Below are 23,933 nucleotides of genomic sequence, written 5' to 3'. Positions count from 1 at the left end.
TAGTCTCCTTCAAATAAAAATAACCCAAATATGAGATAGGTCTAGCTAGCAGTACATGCTTTTCGTAAGTATATGAAGAATGAGTCTCAATGCCTTCATAGCCCTGTACAATGCTGCTTGATCCATATGCAACAAGGCAGCACTGTAAAGAAGCCGAGGGCAGTAAGAAAACTTCCAAGCACTTCACCAATCAAATGCAACAGTACCAGGAAAAAGACAACACAAAACACACACTCACACACACTGCCTTTTTCTTTTACATCTTTAAGAGATTTAGGTCATGTACGGCCATGTGCTGCCTAACGACATTTTAGGATCACATTTATGATGGTGGTCCCAAAGGATTACAATGGAGCTGAAAACTTCTATTACCTGTGGTGTCATAGCCATGAAACAGCCATCCTGATGTAGCACAACACGTTACTCAAATGTCTGTGGTGGTGCTGGTGTGAACAAACCTACGGCACTGCCAGCCGTATAAAAGTACAGAACAATGCTGTACAGTATATACAATCTGGCAATGATAATAAATGTCTGTCACTGGCTTATTTACCTACTAGAGGCCTGGTGCACAAAAAATTGTGCACTCGAGCGGGGGTGGGTCCCTCAGCCCGGCCTGCACCCTCTCGCAATCTGGGTCCCCCCAGGGGATGTACAACTGATGGCATAGGCCCACTCCCTGGGGATCGGGTCTAAGCTGGCAGTCAGACATCCCTCTGGCAGCCCAGGAGCCCTTGGGTGATGTCTGACTAACAGCTTAGGCCTGCTCCCCGCGGGGAGTGTGCCTAAGCCATCAGTTGGACATCCTTACCACTGCCATGGAGACGGGAGAATCTCCCGCCACTGCGGCGGAGCTTGCCAGGCGTGAGCCAGGCTTTTGGCTGAGCGGTGCTCCCCCGTGGGAGTTCATTGACCACCAGGGGGCAGCTCCTGCATTGAGCGTCTGCCCCTGGTGGTCAGTGCGCATCATAGCAACTGGTCGTTCCACAGTTCGATGATTTGCATATTAGCCTTTTATTATATAGGACTAGGGGCCCAGTGCACGAAATTCGTGCACTGGGGGGTGGGGGTGGGGGTGGGGGTGAGTGTCCCTCAGCCCAGCCTGCCCCCTCTCACATACTGGGAGCACTCAGGCATTGACCCCCATCACCCTCCGATCACCTGATCGGCCCCTTGCCCAGGCCTGACGCCTCCGCCAGAGGTGTCAGGCTTGGACAGGGGACCCCCATCTTCCCCCAATCACTGGCTCTGGCCCCAGCCCAGGCCTGAGAAATCTGGCCCAGGAATCATGCCTGGGCAGGGGACCCCCATCTCCCTCTGATCGCTTGCTCCATCCCCCGCCCAAGCCTGACGCCTCTGACCCAGGCTTCAGGCCTGGGCAAGGGGACCATCATATCCCCCCAATCCCCGGCTCCGCCCCCCACCCAGGCCTGATGCCTCAGCCAGAGGAGTTGACCCTCATCACCCTCCGATCACCAATCACTGGATCGGCCCCTTGACCAGGCCTGAGGCCTCCGGCAGAGGTGTCAGGCCTGGGAAGGGGACCCCCAGCTCCCCATGGTTGCAGGCTCTGCCCCTGCCCAGGACTAACGCCTCTGGCCTAGGCGTCGGGCCCGGGCAGCGGGGACCTGCAGTGGCAGCGGGGGGCGCCGCAATCGTGGGCTTTGCTTTAGGCCCAGGCAAGGGACCCCTAGCTCCCGGGACTGCCAGCTTCGACCTTGCCCAGCTCCCATTGCTGGCTCCACCCCTACTTCCTGCTATCACTGGCCAGGGCGGCAAAGGCGCCTGATTCTCCGATCATGGCTGGGGGGCAGGGCAAAGGCGGCCCTGGGGCCGCCTTTGCCCTGCCCCCCAGCTCTTAGCTCCCCCCTGGGTTTCAGATCACTGTCAGTGGCAGGGGGCTTCTTCCTGCTTTCCCTTTCGCCTCCCTGCATTGTGCCTACATATGCAAATTAGCTGCCATCTTGTTGGCAGTTAACTGCCAATCTTAGTTGGCAGTTAATTTGCATATAGCCCTGATTAGCCAATGAAAAGGGTATCGCCGTATGCCAATTACCATTTTTCTCTTTTATTAGTGTAGATTATACTATACTATACTATACTGTACTATACTATACCATACCATACCATACTATAAACTTCTTACTGTAATTCTAGAGCAGCCGTGGGCAAACTATGGCCCGCGGGCCGGATCTGGCCCGTTTGGCTGTTCTATCCGGCCCGCGGAGCCGAAAGAGCGGAGGGTTCTCTTGCTCTCCCCTCCACTCCTTCACCAGCAGCAGTGTGGGAACGTCGGGAAACACGGCCGCAGCTCCTTCTTCTGAGTCCAGTTTAAGAACCCATTGTGGCCCTCGACTCAAAAAGTTTGCCTACCCCTGTTCTAGAGTGTTCTCTTTCTAAAAAGAAGACAGTTTGCTATAAAACAGTATGCCATTTTACACCAGAAGCAGCAGCAGCAGCAGCGGCAGCCTGACAGATCTATGGGTCTCTTGGTTGCACCATTTTTCTTGTGCTTGATTTAATCTCATGTTGTTTGGTACAAGTAATATGCTGTATAGGCTTGTAGCCCAGAGCAATAGCTCTGCCATCCAGCCTACGCGTGTGTAGGCTGTGCCATCCAGGTTTGTGATAATTGTGCTCTATTATGTTCACACAATAATGAAATCACCCAATGACGCATTTCTCAGAATGTACCTGTCATTAGGCAGCACGTGACTGTATTTCTGAGAAGGCGAAATGTAAATGTCTATTTGTGCTATTTCTGATTTGAATTACCTGTTACTTTCTTGAAAGGTCATGTAACAATTGGGTACATAACATACACACTTAATGTGCTGGGTGTTAACATACATCCATGAGTTCTGGGGCTTAACGGATTAGGTCTCTATCCTATAGGTCTCTGCAAGAAACATGAAGAAGCTCTGCTATATGTACATAAAACTCCAATTCACATTTTTCATATAATTAAAATTTTCTCACCTCGTTATCAGCACACATTCGTGCCACAGAACCAATGTTATTGGTGATAGTAACTAAAGTAGCTCTTGCTAGATCTTCTTTACTAACAGATTCTCGCTTCTCCTTATAAATCATGTTGCCAAAACTGCAGAGAAATGAAAAAACAAAATCAAACCTGCTGATAAAAAGCAACATTTCATACATACAGAGAATTTATCCTACAGATAAATCTACACATATACAGGGTTATTCATTGATCCACTAAACTGAACATACCAAAATAACGGAACCCAAACATCACCAAACAATGAAATAGCATGAAGCTGTTAACAAGAAAGAAAGAAGGGAAGGGAATAGAGGCAGGAGAGGGATGGGAGGGAGAGAAAGAAGGTAAAGGAGGCAGAGAAAGACTAGTGTGTGTGTGTGTGTACACACACACACACACACACACACACACATGTATATACACACATATATGCTGTTAGAGTATATATATCGCCCTAGCTGGTTTGGTTTAGTGGTTGAGCGTCAGCAACCCACAGACTAAAGGGTCCTGGGTTTGATTCTGGTCAAGGGCATGTACCTCAGTTACAGGCTCGAGCCCTGCCCTGTGTCTCTCCCATATTGAAGTATCTCTCTCATATTGATGTTTTTGTCTCTACCCCTCCCTTCCATTCTCTCTAAAAATCAATGAAAAAATATCCTTGGGTGAGGATTAACAACAAAAGTGTGGAATAACAAATCCATGTCTCTTTCTCTCTCTCTCCCCCTTCCCCTCTCTCTATAAGAAGAGTAAAATAAAAAAAAAAAATCAATAAAAAATGTTAAAAAGTATATATAGCAGCGGTTCTCAACCTGTGGGTCGTGACCCCTTTGGGGGTCGAATGACCCTTTCACAGGGGTCGCCTAAGACCATCGGAAAATACATATATAATTACATATTGTTTTTGTGATTAATCATTATGCTTTAATTATGTTCAATTTGTAACAATGAAATTGGGGGTCACCACAACATGAGGAAGGTTGAGAACCACTGATATATAGTATGCTAGTCAATGGTATGTAAATGTTACCTTCTAAGTAAGGGGAGGATAAGGATATGTATTTGTATTTGCAAAAGATTTAAAACGGAAATGCCACAGATTCAGCAATCCTACCTCTGGGTATTTATTTGAAGAAATCCAGAACACTAATTTGAAAAGACATAATCATGGAAAGAATACTCAAGGATTAATAAAAATGGTCTCATATAGGGTGCACTCAGGAAGACATCTAAGATCTAATTCTCAAACTACATGAGCCTTCAAAATTTGGAATCTAAACTGAGTAAGAAGAAGCCCCCTTACAACTTCCTGATATATTTAATGCTTTCTAAAAACTAAATAAGCAACTTTATTTTTTAATTTTCAGTTACAGTTGACATACTATATTCTATTAGTTTCAGGTGTACAACTTAGTGACTAAACATTTATATAACATAAGAAATGATCACTCTGATAATTCTAGTACCCATCTGACACCCACACATAGTTATTACATTCTTATTGACTACTAGAGCCCCGGTGTACGAAATTCGTGAAGAGTAGGCCTTCCATCCCCCGGCTGCCAGCACTGGCTTCACTCTGGTACCCAGGACCCAGGCTTCCCTCACAGCCCCAGCTTCGTCCGAAAGGTCGCCGGTCTAATTAGCATATTATGCTTTTATTATTATAGATATTACCTAGGCCAGTGATGGCGAACCTTTTGAGCTCGGCGTGTCAGCATTTTGAAAAACCCTAATTTAACTCTGGTGCCGGGTCACATATAGAAATTTTTTGATATTTGCAACCATAGTAAAACAAAGGCTTATATTTTTGATATTTATTTTATATATTTAAATGCCATTTAACAAAGAAAAATCAACCAAAAAAAATGAGTTCGCGTGCCACCTCTGACACGCGTGTCATAGGTTCGCCATCACTGCCCTAGGCTGTACTTTATATCCCTGTGACTGTTTTTATATCTGGTAATTTATACATCTTTTTTTTCTTTTTCCTTTCTTCTTCTTCTTTTTTTTCCCCTTGATGTCTGTAGCCAAACTTATCCCTGAGGCCCAGCAGAGGGGATCAGGGCCCATGCACCACAGTGTTTCTGTGGCAGCCTTCTGGGCCAGTGCCCGCCATGGGTGGGCAGGCACCGAATTTGATACGGCTGCAATTTATACATCTTAATCCAATTTTTTTCACCCATCCCCACAATCCTCTTCCATCTGACAACCATCAGTTTGTTCTCTGTAGCTGTAAGTTTATTCATTTGTTTTTTAGATGCCACATAAGTGAAATCATGTAATAGTTGTCTTTCTCTGTCTGACTTATTTCACTTAGCATAATACCCTCTAGGTCCACTCATGTTGTGGCAAATGGGAAGACTTCATTCGTTTTTATGGCTGAGTACTATTCCATTGTATCACAAGCTCTTTATCCAATTGTCTATCAATGAACACTTAGACTGTTTCCATAACTTGGCTACTGTTATTAACACTGCAATGAAAATATGGGTGAATATGTCCTTCCAAATTAATGTTTTGGATTTCTTCAGATAAATACCCAGAAGTAGGATTGCTGGAACTTGTGGCAGTTTTACTTTAAATCTTTTTGAGGAACCTCCATACTGTTTTCCATAGTGGCTGCCTCAATTTGCAACCCCACCAACGATGCCCCAGGGCTCCCTTTTCTCCACATCCTGGCCAACACTTTTTTGCCAATTTATTGGTGATAGCCATCCTGACAGGTGTGAGGTGGTATCTCATTAGGCTTAAATTTGCCTTTCCCTGACGATTAGTGATGTTGAGCATCTTTTCATATGTCTATTGGCCATCTGTATGTCCTCTTTGGAGAAATGTATGTTTAGGACCCCAGCCCATTTTGTAATTGGGTTGTTTGGGGGGTTTTTTTTTGTGTAAATTATATGAGTTCCTTATATATTTTGGATATAAATAAACAACTTTAATTACAACACAAGTGTTAAACTTACCTAGATGCTACAGCCCAACCTGGCAGACCAAATCTTTCATAATCTCCTCCATAAATATCACGGACCAGCTTGTCAGCGTGGGTGCTGTCCCCTTTGGATGCCATTTCAAGAGCCTCTTCAAAACTTTCACAGCCAGTCAGTAAACTGCATAAGCCCAGAAAGGTACCTCCTCCAAGGCTAAAGAAAATAAAGAAACTCTATGAGCTGCATTTACACACTGTATTCTTTCTCCAGAGTAAAAGGGTGGAGTACTTATTTATTCACTAAACACATAGAAACAACATATTGCTAACGCTTAGTGCTGAAATATTAACATGAGGAAAGGTTAAAAATGCTTAGCAAAACCTAACTGGTCAGGTCAAAGAATAAAAGGAAAAAGATCACTTGGTAGAAACAACATGAGGACAGGAGGGTCTTTTATTTTTAAAACATTTTATTTTTATTGATTTCAGAGAGGAAGGGAGAAGGAGAGGGAAAGATAGAAACATCAATGATAACAATCATTGTTTGGCTGCCTCCTGCATGCCCCCCACTGGGGATCTAGCCAGCAACCCTGGCATGTGCCCTTGACCGGAATCGAACCCAGGACCCCTCAGTCCGCAGGCTGATGCTCTATCCACTGAGCCAAACCGGCTAGGGCAGGAGGGTCTTTCATATCTTCCAATAACTTCATCTGATCCTTTATACTTTTTACTGCTAACAATAAATGTTTTTATGTGCATGTGAAAGGATTAAGTGCTAAAAATGTGTACCATCTGAAGTGAAAGGAGAAAACTTCTGATTCTACCTGATTTCCAGGAATGATTTTGTGGAAGGCCTACTCACTTGGCCTGACAAGGCTGAAAGCAGTTCAGTGCTACATTACCATTTACAGGACCCAGAAATAAACACAGCGAGGAGATTTATGTCAGGCTGGGCATCATGTTAAGACAGAAGTTTACTTGGTTCTATTATTCTTTTGGATATGCTCACAAAATAAAATCATGTCTCTCTAATCCCTAAAATCAAAGCCCTTGCTCCCTCGTCTCACCTAAACTTCAAACAGGTTCTATCCTCGAATCACTGTTGGAATTTAGTGAACAGGCTGAATTTCTATCTTTTAGAATCGATTTAACACATTAAGCGCCAGCCTGTTTGTCTTCCGGATGGAAAGTATAGTGTCAGTCACTGGTGACTGATAGGGTGCTTAACGTGTTAAGTAGGTAATATAGTCATCCCCTCTTATCTGTGGGGGACACGTTCCAAGACCTCCAGTAGATGCCTGAAACCGCAGATTACAATGAACTCTATTTTCCCTCTATGTACCCATAATAAACTTTAATTTATAAACTAGGTACAATAAGTGATTAACAGTAACTAATAATGCAATAAACAATTCTAACAGTACACTGTAATAAGTTATGTGAACGTGGGCACTCATGTCAGCGGACCCCGGGAGGACGTCCTCCTGTAGGCTCAGTGCTTCTGGGGCACCACGTCACCATCGACCAGAATACAAGTTCTGCTCGTCTTCCACCCGCGGGTTTAATGCCTTTCCCACTAACTCAGCCCTTATCACATACTGTTGCTGTAATGTTGGCCATTTGAGGCGTGCTAGCAGAACTAGCAGGCATTTTTCTCCTTCACAATTTTAGGCATAGAAAATTTGTTCCCCTCAACATACGATTTATTTTCTTTCTTTATTAAGTCAAGAACTTTCACTTAAAGAACTTTAAGGCGTCTCGTTGGCATGTCTGGATTTCCGGCATCCCTGCTCTTGTGCTTTGGGACCATTATTATTGAATAAAATAATCACTTCCTGTAAGTGCTGTAACTCTGCCACAGCGGGTCTGATAACCGAGATGCTACTCTGTGACTAAGGGGTAGGGAGTGTACATACACAGTGTGGAGAGATCAGACAAAGGGAGGATCATGGGCAAGACAGCATGGAGATTTCATCATGCTACTCAGAACAGTGTGCACTTTAAAACTCATACACTGTTTATATATATATATATATATATATATATATTTTTTTTTTTTTTAATATATATTTTATTGATTTTTTACAGAGAGGAAGGGAGAGAGAGTTAGAAACATCGATCAGCTGCCTCCTGCACATCTCCCACTGGGGATGTGCCCGCAACCCAGGTACATGCCCTTGACCGGAATCGAACCTGGGACCTTTCAGTCCGCAGGCTGACGCTCTATCCACTGAGCCAAACCGGTTTCGGCTCATACACTGTTTAACTCTGGAAATTATGATTTAATATTTTCGAACTACAGTAACAGAAACTGCAGAAAGCAAAACCACAGATAAAAGGGAACTATGGTACGTTCCTGTAATTCTTTGGCATAATTACAATGGAGGTAGATTTTTAACCACCACAAAAAGAAAATAATTTTATTAAATTTAAGTATTATTTAAATAGGAGTCCTACTTTAAAATATAAATGAGGCCCTAGCCGGTTTGGCTTAGTGATAGAGTGTTGGCCTGCGGACTGAAGAGTCCTGGGTTTGATTCCAGTCAAGGGCACATGCCTGGGTTGCAGGCTCAATCCCTGGTGGGGGTTGTGCAGGAGGTAGTCAATCAATGATTTTCTCTAATCACTGATGTTTCTATCTCTCTCTCTCTCCCTTCCTCTCTGAATTCAATAAATATATTTAAAAAAATTGAAATGAGCTTTCCACAAATCAATCTGAAATATCCCCAAATCGATCTAAATTAAATAAAGGAGTCTCCACCCTCCTTAAATGTCTATCAAGTATATATCAGAAAAATAAGAAAAAATTTTAAATCTCATTTCACATTCATATTTCAGGTACTATAGAAAATTTGAAGGGATAGTTGGAACATTAATATTATCCCATAAAGAGTGCATACTAATTCATCCTATAACGCTACCCAATACTCTGCATGAAACCAGCAGATGGCAAGCTTTAGGCTTAAATACACCTATAAAAATGTAAAAAAAAAAAGGCAAGAAAAATGCTTTGGAAAATAAAAAAGTCACTGGAACCGTTCCAGACAAAAATTCAATTTATGTTTTTATTGAATTTAGAGAGAAAGGAAGTGAGAGGGAGAGAAAGAAACACTGATATGAGAGAAACCTGATGGGATGCCTCCCTTATGCACCCCAACCGGGAACGAACCCGCAACCTGGGTATGTGCCTTGACCAGGAATTGAACCAGCAATCTTTTGGTACACAGGATGATGCTTAACTGGCCAGGGCAAAAATTCACTTAACATTATGGAAGTTTTAATGCCAATTGGCACTAACCCAATATAAACATTTAATGATATTAAATTGAGTCATTACATGATATTATCCGCAACACTTTATATTTGCACATCTCTATTTTTTGCACAAAGATATATTTTTCTGATGAAGCTAGTATTAACATATTGATTTCGTAACACAGTGCGAATGCTACAAAGAGAAAAACGTTACTTACCTTGTCCCAGTTACTCGTTTGTAGTTGTCTTTGGAATGGACTGCTAGAATACTGACTCCCGAGCCAATGTTCACTACCAGCAGTGGATAGGGGTCGTCCAGGTTAAAAGGCATCTTTTGGCATCTCTCAGGTTCTGAGGCATTAGCAAAATAATAGCACTCTGCTTGTCCATTGAAACTGACAGAATCTATATACAGCAAGCCCTTTACAAGACAGTCAAGTTCATCCAGTTTGTGCAGGTGGAGGTTTCCAATCTGCAAAAAAAATACCAACAAATTTTATAAAGTGAACAAAAACCAGCATTCAAAATACTGACTCAATTATACTGTACTAGAGACCCGGTGCACGAAATTCATGCACGGGGGATGGGGGTTCTCCCTCAGCCCAGCCTGCACCCTCTCCAATCCGGGATCCCCTCACAAACTGGGACGGCTGGCTCCTAACTGCTCACCTGCTTGCCTGCATGATCGCCCCTAACTGTCCCCCTCCCCCGCTGGCCTGGTCACCCCATACAGCCTGCTGTTCAGTCGTTTGGTCGTCCCTCACTAACCCCCCTGCTGGCCTGGTCGCTCCACGCAGCCTGCTGTTCAGTCGTTTGGTCGTCTCTCACTAACCCCCCTGCCAGCCTTGTTGCCCCATGCAGCCTGCTGTTCGGTTGTTACTGTGAGGGTGTCCTGACCAATTTGCATGTTACCCTTTTATTAGTACAGATAATTTTCATGTACTTTACAAAACTTCAAAATCATCTACGACCCCCACATTTTTACTTTTTTCTTTTGTGTCAAATTCTCTTTGGGACTTTATCTAGTCCAGTGGCCTCAGTGATGGTGGTGTTATCTCTGGAGGCATTTTGGAAATCTGTGGGGACATCTTAGTTGTCACAAAGATGGGATAAAAGGACCAAACTAACATTCACTGGCAGGGACTTGGGATGCCTGACATCTTTCCTGGCTTTTGGAACATATGCCCAAACAAACCAGTCTCAAAGTGATAAAATGTATGTTTAAATTACTCAATAAATTGAAATCAGGATTATCCATTAAAGAAAAATAATAATGAACATTTAGACTCTTAATCCTAAATTACAAGGGGGGCAGTTTATGCGAGCCATATATAAATGATCACTTTTGTTCTATTAACACTTTTCTTATATGAATTGAGAAATTAAATGGCATACATGCATATTTTCAAGGAAAAATTTTAGTAGTCCCAAATACCAACTTTTAAATATTGATTCTAATGAAAAGGACTAGAAGCCTGGCAAACCTCTACTAGCACATAACCCAAATCAACACTTACATAGTCCTCTTACCATATCCAAATAATTGCCAAATTGCCTTTGAGACAGTAACATAAAACCAGGAAAAAAGGGGTAATGGACTTTCAATCAAGTGTCTACTAATCAGAAGACACTGGCTTCAGTCGGGGTTTGGGAAGGAGGTGGCTCTGGGGAAGATGACTATATGGCTAATACTCAAAAACTGCAAACATAATACAATAATGGTGAGAATAATTCAAGCCACATTTCTATCTGGCTTTGTACACTGCCAAATTCATTAAAGTTCTTTTTATTGTTGCAGTCCCTAAAAAGAGCAGGTTTTTAGCAAATATCATATACAACAATAACCCCACATTTGGCACTTCTTACTTAACTTATAAAGGTGTTTAAATGCCCCAAATCAAAAGCTAGTTATGACTCAGCAGGAGGAACTAAGCTAAGAAACACACTGGATGGAAACCTAGCCTCATATTTAAAAACTGAAGAGACTGGGCGTCAACTTCTGGCTTTGCGTAACAGACACCTACTGTGCGAAAATCTTTTTCAAACTTGTAAGCACCACCTCCTGTAGCACATAGCACCGTGTGTAATGTGGAGAAGTTTTTATCTCTTCCCATTTGGATAAAAGTAGGCAGGTCCTGGGTTGGAAATCTGATAAAGTGCAGGTTCCCTCTTCGGCCAAAAAGTGTTAAATCCTTCAGTTCAAGGTGTACATCCCGAATACCTGTGGATCCGTATGCTACATTAGAAGTCAAATATTTCCGGATACTTTTCAAGCTCTCAACTTCTTCTTGTTCTTCCTCTGCTGTGATATCAATCGGTTCAAAATATGAGAGTTTTACTAGAGTTCCCCCAATGTCCATGCCAAACCATGGGAAAGCTGTGGATAAAAACAGGAAAAATATATAAGTATATTTTGGGAAATGCAAATTAGAAATGAGTTAATTAGCCACAAACTTCATTTACCCTCAATCATTAGTCCATAATATTTATGGGTTAAAACATATCTTCTATGTATGGGGTAAAACATAACACCCCTTCTCCCTTCAAAATGTTTTTACATCTTTTCTAAAAACCCGTATAGAGAAGGCCCAGGGCCTTTTAATTCCTATCAAGGCATTCCTTTTTCATTTATGAAATACTTATAAACATATTTTTTTAAAAAAGTAAAATAAGCCCTGCCAGCATGGCTTACAGCGTCTACCTATGAACCAGGAGGTCACAGTTTGATTCCTGGTCAGGGCACGTACCCAGGTTGTGGGCTCGATCCCCAGTGTGGGGCAAGCAGGAGGTGGCCAATCAATGATTTTCTCTCATCACTGATGTTTCTCTCTCTTTCTCTCTCTCTCTCTCTCTCTCTCCCTCCCTCCCTCCCTCCCTCCCTCCCCCCCCCTTCCTCTCTGAAATCAATAAAAACATATTTTTAAAAATGTTATGCATCAATCTTCTCCCCCTCATTCAAATAAATCAGTAGGAGCAAGCAGCAATACTGATGGTCACAAAGGGGACATTCACAGCCAAGTGTTTGCTTGGATAAACACATTTAAAAAAGAATATGGAATAGGCACAGTTGATCCAATAAAGCAGAGATTCCTTCAGAATTTTCCAAATCTGTTAAGCAGATATTAGGGTACTTTTCAATGGGCATTAGATAAAATAAGGATCCTTCTCATGTTACATAACCAAAATGAATTTTCCCATTTGATTGCTTGATTACAGATTTCATGGGAGGGGGGGTAGAAATCACTACTGCCACATAAAGTAAAATTTGGGATAGAAAAATCCCTACAATATTAAGCTAACAATCTTTTATTTTCTAAAAGTCAAAACACATTAAAATCACTTAACATTCACAGTTGTTCCTTCTGGGCCTTTGTCAGCGTCAAACACACAGGCATCAAAACATACATACAAATAAAATGTGACTCAGAGAGCAAACTACAGAGCTGAGGCAGCACGACCAGGTTCAGAGTTCATGCCGTTTCATTTCCAGCCAGAAGTTAATTGCTACTGGGTTATAAATACTGGACTGCTGTCATTCTGGAAAGCAAAAGTCCAGTAACACGTGGAGGACTTTTAATTCTTACAATAAACCATGAATAAAGTTCTAAAGCAGTGGTTCTCAACCTTCCTAATGCCGCGACCCTTTAATACAGTTCCTCATGTTGTGGTGACCCCCAACCATAAAACTATTTTCATTGCTACTTAACTGTAATTTTGCTACTGTTATGAATCGTCATGTAAATATCTGATATGCAGGATGTATTTTCATTGTTTGCGACCCACAAGTTGAGAACCGCTGCCCAGAAAAATACTTCAGGCTTATAGATAAAATATTGGAGAGTAAGAAATTATCTACTTTTCTACAGCTATGCATGAGCACCAAAGTTTTTGACCAAAAGGTATATCGATGGCCAATTCCAAAGTACAGTAACTCTGGAGGAGCAGGCATTAGGATCCCCGAATGAAGTCCTGTTTCTAAAGTCTAGATTGCAGGGAAGTGTTAATTGTTTGACTCTTTGCCAGAGAGAAAATAACTTGTTTGGGTATAATTATCACTCAAATGATTTAAACAACAACGAAAAACATCTCCCAGCTTCGCAGGAGGCTTTTGTGGGTCTCCTGGCATGAAACTACCAGACCTGCCCTATCTCAGAAAGAAAACATTACACAGAAAGTAAAAAACACTTATAACACAAATAAGGTTATGTTATATTATTAGAGCATATTCCAGCTCATTTGTTTTAAACACTGAAGATTATAAAATGTGTATGGTATATAAGGCACAAAAAAATGACACAATCAACAACCAGGACCTCATGAAACAGAATAGAATATTTATTGCCATTCAATTTTCAACCTTCGGGAGACCCACTTGTTTGTATATTGATCTGGAGCAGTGGTTCTCAACCTTCCTAATGCCGCGACCCTTTAATACAGTTCCTCATGTTGTGGTGACCCCCAACCATAAAATTATTTTTGTTGCTACTTCATAACTGTAATGTTGCTACTGTTATGAATCGTAATGTAAATATCTGATATGCAGGATGTATTTAGGCGACCCCTGTGAAAGGGTTGTTTGACTCCCAAAGGGGTCGCGACCCACAGGTTGAGAGCTGCTGGTCTAGAGGCACAGGAGGTTCTATGAAGTAACTAAATTAAATTGGAAAAATAATGCAATTTCCTTAAGGGTTATTGCCCACAGAGGTAGCTTTTACGTCAACAGTGCAAAAAACCCATGATTCCTCTCACATCTAGCCTATTAGCTATGTCTGTTCTTTTAGTGCTGTCTGCTCTAAAAGGAGGTTAACTAGAGATTCTATATTGCAGATGATAAATTCCTTAGTAAACTAGAACATTACATGTCCCTTTTATTTCTAGTAGATCTCAATTACGCCAATTTTCTTACTATTAGGAAGGTAGGGACTGAAACTCAGCCATTGCCCCCCCCCCCCCCCCAAATGAACCACTATTTGCATAGGGATAGGGAGGGAGCCTTCCAACTCACAGAGTTCTGGAATTCATTTCCTTATACCAGAGAAACAATCACCATTAAAAATTACGGGGGCCCTGGCCGGTGGGGCTTGGTTGGTTGAACAATGCCTGTGCACCTAAAGATCCCTGGTTCGTCCCAGGTCGGGGTGTGATCAGAGGCAACAACTGATTCTTCTCTCACACTGACGTTTCTCTCTCTCTCCCTCTCCCTTCCTCTAAAATCAATAAAAAAATATTTTTAAAAAATTAAGTTCCTCTTTAAAAAAAAAAAACAACTACGGGGGAGACAACAGAACACAGAAGTCACGAATTCTTAATTATGATCACGCCTGTCACTTAGCAATTGGTCGAACGACCAACTCTTACATTTCCAGTGCATTAAAAAATTATTGTTTTGTCACTGACCAGAATAAATGGGGGGTGGGGGCATGGAACTCACACATTATTATCTGCAAGGAAAGTATGAAATGTTAGTTTCCTAAGAAATCAGACAAGTAACTAGCTTTGTTGCTTCTAGCCAAGGGACAGGTTAAAAGCAGGTCATCAGTGTGCAAGGAGCCTACTTGCTGCATATAACCTAAACATTTCTTACCTTTGGAGAAAACTCTCCACTGCCAAGGTGAAAAAATGAACCAAAGGACACATTTAAAAAATAAAACATGCATTCCATAAGTATACTTTACTGAAAGCAAATATACATTACCTTCTCTAGACTGAGAATTTCCTACAATCTCTTGTGATCCGTGTATTTGGTTTAAAAAAAACCACACAAAACAATAGCTACCATTCTATTTCTGACAGGAGCCTAAGAGAGCTGCCAGTAGTTCCCCATTAATTTAGAAATATCCGGAACTACCATAAGCATAGAATACTACCAAGAATTCTGTTTCTTATCAGATAGATTATGTAAACAGCACTAGATAGATATGTAGTCACCGTCTAGCTGTTCACTTCAAAAAAAGCTGCGTTATAAAAGTTTGGTATCTTGCTAAGTACTGGTAAAGGGGTGGGAGAGGATCATTAAAGAGATATTTAATTGCTATTGGCCCAATGCAAATTTCAGCCCAAAGGGATCCTATGCCAAATTAGATTGCATTTCCCTTACAGCTAGTTACACTGAGCATCTTTTCAGATACCTGTTGGTCATCTGTATGTCTTTTTGGGAAAAGTGTCTGTTCAGGTCCTCTGCCCATTTTTAGATGGGATTTTTTTTGGTTCTTGTTGAGTTATATGAGTTCTTTATATATTTTGGATAATTAGCCAGTTATTGGAGGTATCATCTGTAATATGTTCTATTAGGTTGGATGCCTTTTTGTTTTGTTGGTGGTTTCCTTTGCTGCGCAGAAGCTTTTTAGTTTGATTTAGTCCCATTCCTTTATTTTTGCTTTTATTTCCCTTGCCTTTGAGGTCAAGGTTCATAAATTTAGTATGTTTTCTGAAAGTGATAATTCTTAAGTAGTGATTCAACTTACAAAGCCAATCAAATTATACAGACAGAAACTACAAATAAATGCTATTATCATTCTCTCTGGCTTTGACAAAAATTTCAGGTACCTTACTGCTTGGGTTAGCAAAGCACAGACTCCAAAACCTATATCACATCAAATTAAAAAAATATATGTACAATGGGAAAAATATCCTCAGGTGGGGATTAACCAAATATATATATATAATACTATCACTTTGTTAATCACGTTTACATGCTACACAAGCTAAACAAAGGCTGAAAAAGCCTTTACCTTAATAAATCATGTCAGTTGAGGTGCAGAGGAACACACAATTGTTCAGATTTTTGGTATCTTTAATATCTAATATTTAAGCAGTGTGAAAAATCGCTTATGGCAAAGCAAACTGCTGTTATTTTGGTTCTCATATTTTAACTAGCAAAAAACTTTCATTAGGTTAATGTTTGACTTCATCCTTCTCCTGGAATTTAATTCACACATAATTGCAAATGACAATCTTTTTGTTATATAATCTAGAGGATGAAACCAATTCCTTTTCCTATTTTCTAGTTAAATACATGCATTTGTAAGTAACCTGGTCATATGTTAGAGATGTATCTAAAAGCAACTGTTTTTTAAACCTTAGGTGGATAATATAAGAAAGTGTGTGAAGCCAAAGTCACTTACTTAACCAGTATGAGATATAGCTTCTAGTTAGTGGTGTGCTGTAGGGGCTAAATGATTCAATGCATATAGTGCCTTACACATACTAGGTGCTCACTAAATTTATAATTTAACACACTAAGTTCCATGTCAGTCACCAGTGACTGAAACGGAAAGGAAGACAAAACAGGCTTGACGCTTAACGTGTTAAAAACCCTATACAAGTACTCAAAAACAAAACAGATACATATCTAATATCTAAACTGAGTGATTTAAAAAATTAGAAGTAACACTTTCCAGGTATATATATATATATATATATTTTAATTTTATTGATTTCAGAGAGGCAGGGAGAAAGAGAGAGAAACATCAATGATGAGAGAGAATCATTGATCGGCTGCCTCCTGCACGCCCTCTACTAAGGACGGAGCCCACAACCTGGGCTTGTGCCCTTGACCAGAATCAAACCTGGGACCCATCAGGCCGCAAGCTGAAGCTCTATCCAGTGAGTCAAACCAAACTGGCTAGGGCCCCACTCAATTCTTTATGGTAAAATAAAGAACATCTTGGGTTTTCCTGTGTGTGAGAAAGAAAATATGAAATGTCCTGGAACTATGTATCCCTGAAGCCCTAACCGGTTTGCAGGCTTCTCCCTGGCCCAGGCTCTGGTTGGGATTCGAGCTAGAGGCAACCAATCAATGTGTTTCTTTCACATCGACATTTCTCCGTCTTTTCCTCTCTCTTCCACGCCCTAAAAAAAAAAAAAAAAAAAAAAAGGAAAAATATCCTCGGGTGAGAATTAAAAAAAAAGAAAAGATTTAGGTCACCATTTATTTATTTATTTTAAAGCCACCTTTTATATATATATATATTTTTTATTATTAGTTAAGGTATTACAAATGTGTCCTCATCCCCCCCATTAACCCCCAACCTCCCCCCCCCACACACTCATGCTCCCATCCCCCTGTTGTCCATGTCCATTGGTATGGCTTATATACATGTATACAAGTCCTTCGGTTGATCTCTTCCCCTTACCCCCGCCCTCCCCTACTTTCCTTCTGGGGATTGATAGCCTGATTGCTGTTTCTCAGTCTTTGAGTCTGTCCCTTTTCATCAGTCTATGTTGTTCTCCACCTTTTATATTAAGAAACTGAAAATGTTACTTTAGACTTCTAAATCAAATTAACTGGCTAGTTTTTCAGCATGACCCTATTTTAACATTAATGGTCCCACAATGTAGTAATAGACAACTTACCTTTAATCAATAGGTGTTTTTATTTCTCAACCTAAAGCTTATTTTATAAACTTTTAATTATCACCTTTGCTGAAAACACCTTTGACTGAAGTGGTATTCATACCTGAGTGTAAGTTTTCCCAAATCTAAGTAACCAAATCACCATCATGGCAAGAAGAAAATAATACTTTAAGAGTTAGAATCTGAGCCTGTCAGAGGTAAACTCATTCCACTAAATGGAAATTCTAAGACAAGAACAGAAAAGGTATGTGTTGAGGGAAGATGTCCAAGTGTTTTACATACTGTGTGTATTCAAGATTAGTTTCATTCAGCAAATGTAAATTAGAAGAGTTTCTACATTTGTCATTTAAGCCTTCACATCACTGTTTTAAAGAACTTTTTAGCACAAGAAATCTTTAGCGTTTTTAAAAAATTGGCAAACGTAACTCCCAGGTTTGTGTTTCTAAGTATTTAGACTATGCCCTATGGGTGCAGAAGAAAGAATACGAGGCTATGAGTCAGCGGACCTAGACCTAAGGCCCTGACCCTCAGCACAGTTGGTTGGCGCTGCAATTGCAAGAGTTACTCTGGGGCTCAATAAGTTCAATTTCCTCATCTGTAAAATTAAGATCAAATTATTTTACATTTAAATAACAATCAGCAGTTTTCAGGGTGCTCTGTTATGTTGCCTCTCCTTTGAGGTTCACAAGAAACCTGATGACAGCCCTAGTTGGTTTGGCTCAGTGGATAGAGCGTTGGCAGGAAGACTGAAGGTCCCGGGTTCGATTCCCGTCAAGGGCGCGTATCTTGGATGCAGGCTCTATCCCAGCTTGGGTCAGTGCCTGTGCTGGAGGCAACAAATTCCCGTTTCTCACATCAATGATTCTCTCTTCCCCACACCCTTCCACTTTCTCTAAAAATCAATGGGGAAAAAAATATCCTCAGGTGAGGATTAACAAAATAAAAACAAAAACCTGATGGGCGGGAAAAGCTCAGTGCTCTCTTTTATCAGTTTCTGAGATCTGCTGGTTCACTTGAGACACTCCCAAACCTGGAGAATATAAACACAATCCCACAGTTCTCCACATTCCGAGCGCTCTGGAAGAATGCCCTTAAAGAATGACAATCCCAATAGCTGAGTGATTAAATAAGCCATTTACAGAAGAAGTCAGAGGTTTTTAAAAGGCTAAAATTAAAAGAAAGCAAATAAAAGTTCATCTGCTCGTCCAAAGAATGTTTTGCACATAGTTGTAAAACTGAGTATTCACCAAAATTAACCAGTAACCAGTTAGCCAGTAACAGTGGTTAGCTTGGAGGGGCCGACATACCTGCGATTTGTATTATCTTTTTGTTTTTTTAAACAAACATAAACTAGTTTTTATGCTCCACAAGAGTAAGTCACCGGCGGGTTACAGGCACAGGCCTTTAAAAGCTCCAATTATAACAACGGTGACAACTCCCTGGAGCCCACCGGGATTTCAAGGACACAAGCAGAAAAAGCCCAGAAACCAGTAAGTGCTCCGGCGCAGTTTGACAGCCATGACCACCCATTCTCAGCACGACGGCAGAGGAGGCTGGGCGCGGGCACCGGTGGCTCCAGTGAAACACTCCCTCCTGCACCGCCCAGGCCTCGAGGAGGAAGTGGGAGAAAAGGGCCAGGGGGGAGGCAGGCGTTTGCATGCAAGTATCGGGGGGTGAGGCGGGGGGCCTCCAACCCTGAGCCCCAATGGTCCCTCTGCCCCAACCCGTGCAGGGCACCGGCCGTGGGCGACGGGCTGGGAACCCGGCCGCTCTGCCAAGGGGCTTCCAGACCGGGCCCAAGGCGCTCTCCCAACCCAGGGAGCCCAAGCCCCGCTTACAGGGTTTCTTGGCATCCTTGATCTTCATGGCGACGGCCTGAGGGGCGAGGGGCAGCCTGGGGTTCGGTGCACGGAGGGTGGTGGTGGTGGCGGTGGTGGCAGCGACTCCGGAGGTGGCTAGGCCCTGCGAGGAGGCCCAGCCAGTTCTTCCCCTTTAGCTGGCCGGGCGGGGCCGGCGGGCGGGCGGGCCGAGGGCGGGACGGAGGCGCTTGAGGCGAGGCCGGCCCAGGGGGTGGCCCCCCAACCCCTGAGTGGGGCGGCCAGGACGGAGCGAGCTGGGGAAGGCCGCCGGTCTCGCCGCTCCGGGGGCCCACCCCCTGCAGCTGCTCCAAACAAAAGGCCTCGGTCCCCCAGCTGCCACCGCTGCACTGAGAAATAGCCCGCCCAGGCTGAGCGCCCACGTGACGCGAGCCCCCCTTCCCCCAGCTGGCGGCCCGGCTGCTGGGGATTGTAGTTCTCTGGGTCGCGAGGCCCTGCTCTTTGGCTGCAGAGGTGTAGATGGACTACAAAGCCCAGGATGCATTGCGGTCGCCCCTTCGAGGCCCCTCCCATTCGGGAGATCGCCTTAGAGTGGTCCCAGAGAGAAGGGGGCGGGGCCTTAATCACGCCAGTGACGAGGCGACCAATGGTGACTGGTGTGGGCGGGCTGCGGAAGTCCGGGTCTTGGGCCTCTGCCCGCCGCGGAAAGAGCAGAAGGGGAAGGAAACTGTGCAGCTATTGTCATGGCTGTTTTAGAAGTTGCCGACTTTCCCTGGAGGCAGAAAAGCTGGTCCTTGTGGCAAGGAAGGCGCAGAAGCCAGGGCTAGAGCCACTCTTAAGACAGTCCGTGAAACATATTTACAAAGGATCCCCCGCGGCTTAATAGAGACACCTCAAATACTGGCGTTGGAGTAATTATGTCGTTAATAATAACGGCAATAGTAGTAATAGGTGACAGTTGTTGAATGCCTACCATGTCGAAGGCACTCAGCTAAGCGCTTTTGGCGAATTACTTGATTTACTTTAACAACTTTGTGTACTACGGACAATTATTCTTGGTGATGGTGTCTATCACGCATTATGAAGATGGACAGATGTGAGAAGTTAAGTCGCGTGGGGAGCACATGCTCTCGGCCACCATTCCAGGGTCCCCTCAGGGGCCCTGCAGCCCAGCTCCTTGCTTCCAAAGGGGAAATCGATTCCCAGAGAAGAAAATTAGGTGCTCGAGTTCTCATAGGAGAGCCAGGGCACCCCTTTCCCTCTGCCTCCTAGGCTCTGAGTCCTCCAGCTGGAAGGGGAAGGAGCAGCACTGGGGTGTCCTGGCTTTCCCTGCACACCTGTCCCCCACTTGGCTGACCAGGAATTGCGCAGCCAATGGTTTGAGACTTGGCAGTGGAGGACTGAGCCCTCGTGCCCCTTCCTTGAACAGGATAAGCCCAGGGTTATGAATAAGGCCGGGAGGGGACACACATTACCACATAGGCGGCACCTTCTCAGCGCTGGCACGTGGCAAGGTACTTTCCTTCTTAAACTTTACATTTAATCCTCACCACCACCCTTTGAAATATAATTATTAAGAACTCAAACTTGAGTTCACATTTTGGCCCTACAACTTGGTAATAAATTTAGGCAAATGATTTCATCTCTCTGGCTGTCATTGGAAATAATGGCGCTGTTAATGTAAAAAAACCATTGAAACCTGTGAAGGATTTTTGTGAGTTTATTTGAGCCAAACTGTCGACATATGCCGGGAAGCAGAACCTCAACGAATTGAGATAATGCTCCGGAGAAATGGTGGGTTACATCTGTGTTTATACATTGCAATCAAAGGAAAGGGGCGTAGGTGGGTTACATGAAATCCATTGGTGATAAACTAGAGAGGCGGGAGAAAGCAAAGTGGGGGGTGAGGGTGATGGGGAGGTGGGAGGGGGAACCCCCTGGGGTTGGATAAAAAGTAAAATGATAGACACATACTTAGGTGGGTGCAGTAACAATTAACATGGTAACAATGAAGGAATTTGTGGTATCTGTTCTGGCGCCCAGCACGTTAGGTTGTGCCCCAAGGGGTCCAGAAAAAGGGAAGTTACAAGTTACCCAGATATTTCAAGGATATGTTATTATAGATGCAAAAAGACAGATAGGTTCAGTTAAGGTAAAAAGTTGACCTTATTAGTGAAGATACCAGCCTTAGGTTGTAACTACCCACCATAACTGCTTTAGTTAAAGTCTAATTTCAGACCATCCTTTGTGGTTACTTTAGGTCTCTGATTTGCAAGACCGCCATGCAGGCCTTCCCTGAGCTTGTCAGGCTAGTGTGTGGCCCCTTTTGTCCACAGTGCCAATCACATTTCATGCCATTGAGATGGGGGTTAGATGAAAAAAGGTATATAATGTGCTTAACCCCTAGAGGGCCTGAGAGCGCGATCGTGCACCTGTCTTTCGCCAAAAGTGCCGGGAGCACTATGGCGCTCCTCCTGCAGTGTCACTATCAGATGCTAGCAGTTCACTCAGCAAAAATGCCTTGGCAATTTTAGCATAGTTCCTAGGATATTAGTTGGCACTCAAAGGGTTAATGCATTGCCTGGCGTATTGTCACCATGGTATGGATAAGTAAGTGCCATCTAGGTTTATTATTGCATGGTTGTTGTTAACCTTAAGACAAGAAAGCTTAAGAATTTATCCTGCTCAGGTTAGTATTTAGGATGAGACCCTAGGTCTGATTGGTGCTTTGTGCTTCCTTACCGTTTGGTGTTTGATCCCAGGTTTCACATTTGTTGTTTGGAAATATGTGTGTGTGTGTTTTTTAAATTTAGATTTTTTTTAATAGAAACGTCATTCAGACCTCCCAGATAATGTGACCTGGTAACGTAGAGCTCTGAGTGGTAGACTTAACCTTGTTTACCTTCTTGTCACTTCTTCCCACACAGAACCCTACATGTTCTCAAATGATCTTGTTTTCCCACAATTTTTATTGGGTGAGAGCCATGATTTCTGATTTGACATGGCTTCAAAGAGTGTTCACTATTCTATATTTATGATCTACCCACTGATTCTGTAAGTCTTTTGTGCACACCCTGTACTCTATCAACATGTATCTTTTGGTTGTTTTCCTGTCTCTTTAAAAAAAAAAAAAAATTATATATATATATATATATATATATACACACACACACACACACACACACACATACACACACACATATACCTGTGAATATATATATTGCTTGATTTCAGAGAGGAAGGGAGAGGGAGAGAGAGAGGTAGAAACATCAATGATAAGAATCAGTGATTGGTTACCTCCTGCATGCCCCCCAACTTGGGACCAAGCCCGCAACCCAGGCATGTGCCCCTCACCAGGAATTGAACTGTGACCTCCTGGTTCATAGGTTGATGCTCAACCACTGAGCCATGCCGGCTGGGCAATTTCTGCCTCTTTTTGATAGCATTAGCTATCAAATGGGAAGTGATACTGTACCTTATGATAGGTTGGCTATGGTCTATGGGGAAGGAGAGCTAGAAATAAGAAGCCATTGGCATTTGGGTGAGTTTTGGAAATATAGTCTTGTTAGTTTCTGTGGCCACAAAGATAAGCGCACACATGAATGACTTAGCTAAATGTAGCTTAAAAGTTAGGTGTACACCTGTGATGTTATATGCCAGAAAAACAGTGAATTTCACATAGTGAGAATTCTAATCTTAGATCAGCCATGGAATTTCTGTATGACTTTGGGAAAGTTCCTTTCTCCTCTCTGGGCTTCAAATTACCCATCTGTACAATGAAATGAATGCCTCAGATTTCTTCTATCTCTGCTTTTTGAGGTTCTCTTTTTCAGGAGCAATATGAGATGTGGCCAATTATGTTCTCCTTTAAATTTTCCCCAGTGTTATTAAAACTGACAGGTCACCCTGCTTTAGTTTCTGGCCAGACTCTTTCTTCTACAGCCCCTGTCAGCTGTCAGCCCCAGACCCTCCCTCCAGCACTGTCTGGTTGATTACATTTTCTCTCTTCTCTAGTATGTTCTCAAACCCTTCCTGGCAGAGTGAGTGTGGGAGCTGGGAAGAGCGTCTTGTCTCAATATTTATTGTCTATCAAACACAGTAAATCCATCCCATCTTGCAAAGTGATAGAGTGCCGCGACCTGCACGGCTAGGGTTCAGGATCTGAAGGAGGGGCCAACGCACAAATGAAAATACTATATAAGAAATTATGAATTTAGAAGGCATGGGGGGCCAGGTGGAGACCTCTCTCTTGGAGAGGCACACTGAAACCTGGCCTTATCCACTTTTTATTCAGTTTTAGATACACATCTTGCCCTCAGTAAAGCACGGCAAACAGGTAGCAGACAGACCATCTCTAAGGTCAATAAAGATCAGTAAAGATCAGTGAGGTGCAGTAATCATTTACTTTGAGGCTATTAGGTAAGGAAACTGCTTCGAGCCACCGCTATTTCAACATGAACAATGGTGCTTGGTGTTAGCCCTGCTAACGCTCAAGGTCCATTGGCCTTCTGCGTTCCTTGGTGCACTCTCAAATAGTATTGACAGTGGGTGGCTTCCTGCAATAGAGGATTCC

At 42.8% G+C, this 23,933-nt stretch overlaps 1 protein-coding gene and 1 non-coding gene across 4 annotated transcripts in view; both read right to left on the bottom strand.

Moving 5' to 3' along the window:
- PANK3 (pantothenate kinase 3) overlaps positions 1-19,754 on the bottom strand; it is a 29,010-nt gene extending 9,256 nt beyond the window's left edge. Inside the window, exons 1-6 of one of the 3 annotated variants that reach the window (XR_004968143.1) lie at positions 19,382-19,754; positions 11,213-11,565; positions 9,407-9,660; positions 5,971-6,147; positions 2,980-3,103; positions 373-514 (exon numbers count right to left, since the gene is read on the bottom strand). Coding sequence is in view for 2 of the 3 variants with exons in the window: in XM_036312640.1 (XP_036168533.1) it covers positions 2,980-3,103; positions 5,971-6,147; positions 9,407-9,660; positions 11,213-11,565; positions 19,382-19,409 (936 nt within the window). In the remaining variant the exon portion in view is untranslated. Of the gene's footprint in view, positions 1-372; positions 515-2,979; positions 3,104-5,970; positions 6,148-9,406; positions 9,661-11,212; positions 11,566-19,381 lie in introns of those variants that run through there. The other 2 variants (XM_036312640.1, XM_036312641.1) reach the window with 2 other exon arrangements.
- On the bottom strand, positions 5,020-5,153 carry LOC118659467. Its single transcript, XR_004968582.1, has one exon. It is a non-coding gene; the product is annotated as a small nucleolar RNA SNORA5 (small nucleolar RNA).
- Positions 19,755-23,933: the final 4,179 nt, after the last annotated feature.

The sequence above is a fragment of the Myotis myotis genome, unplaced genomic scaffold (assembly GCF_014108235.1).
Source record: "Myotis myotis isolate mMyoMyo1 unplaced genomic scaffold, mMyoMyo1.p scaffold_m19_p_6, whole genome shotgun sequence".
Taxonomy (NCBI): domain Eukaryota; kingdom Metazoa; phylum Chordata; class Mammalia; order Chiroptera; family Vespertilionidae; genus Myotis; species Myotis myotis.
Note: the sequence above shows the minus strand (reverse complement) of the source record. Positions and strands in the feature narration are given on the sequence as shown.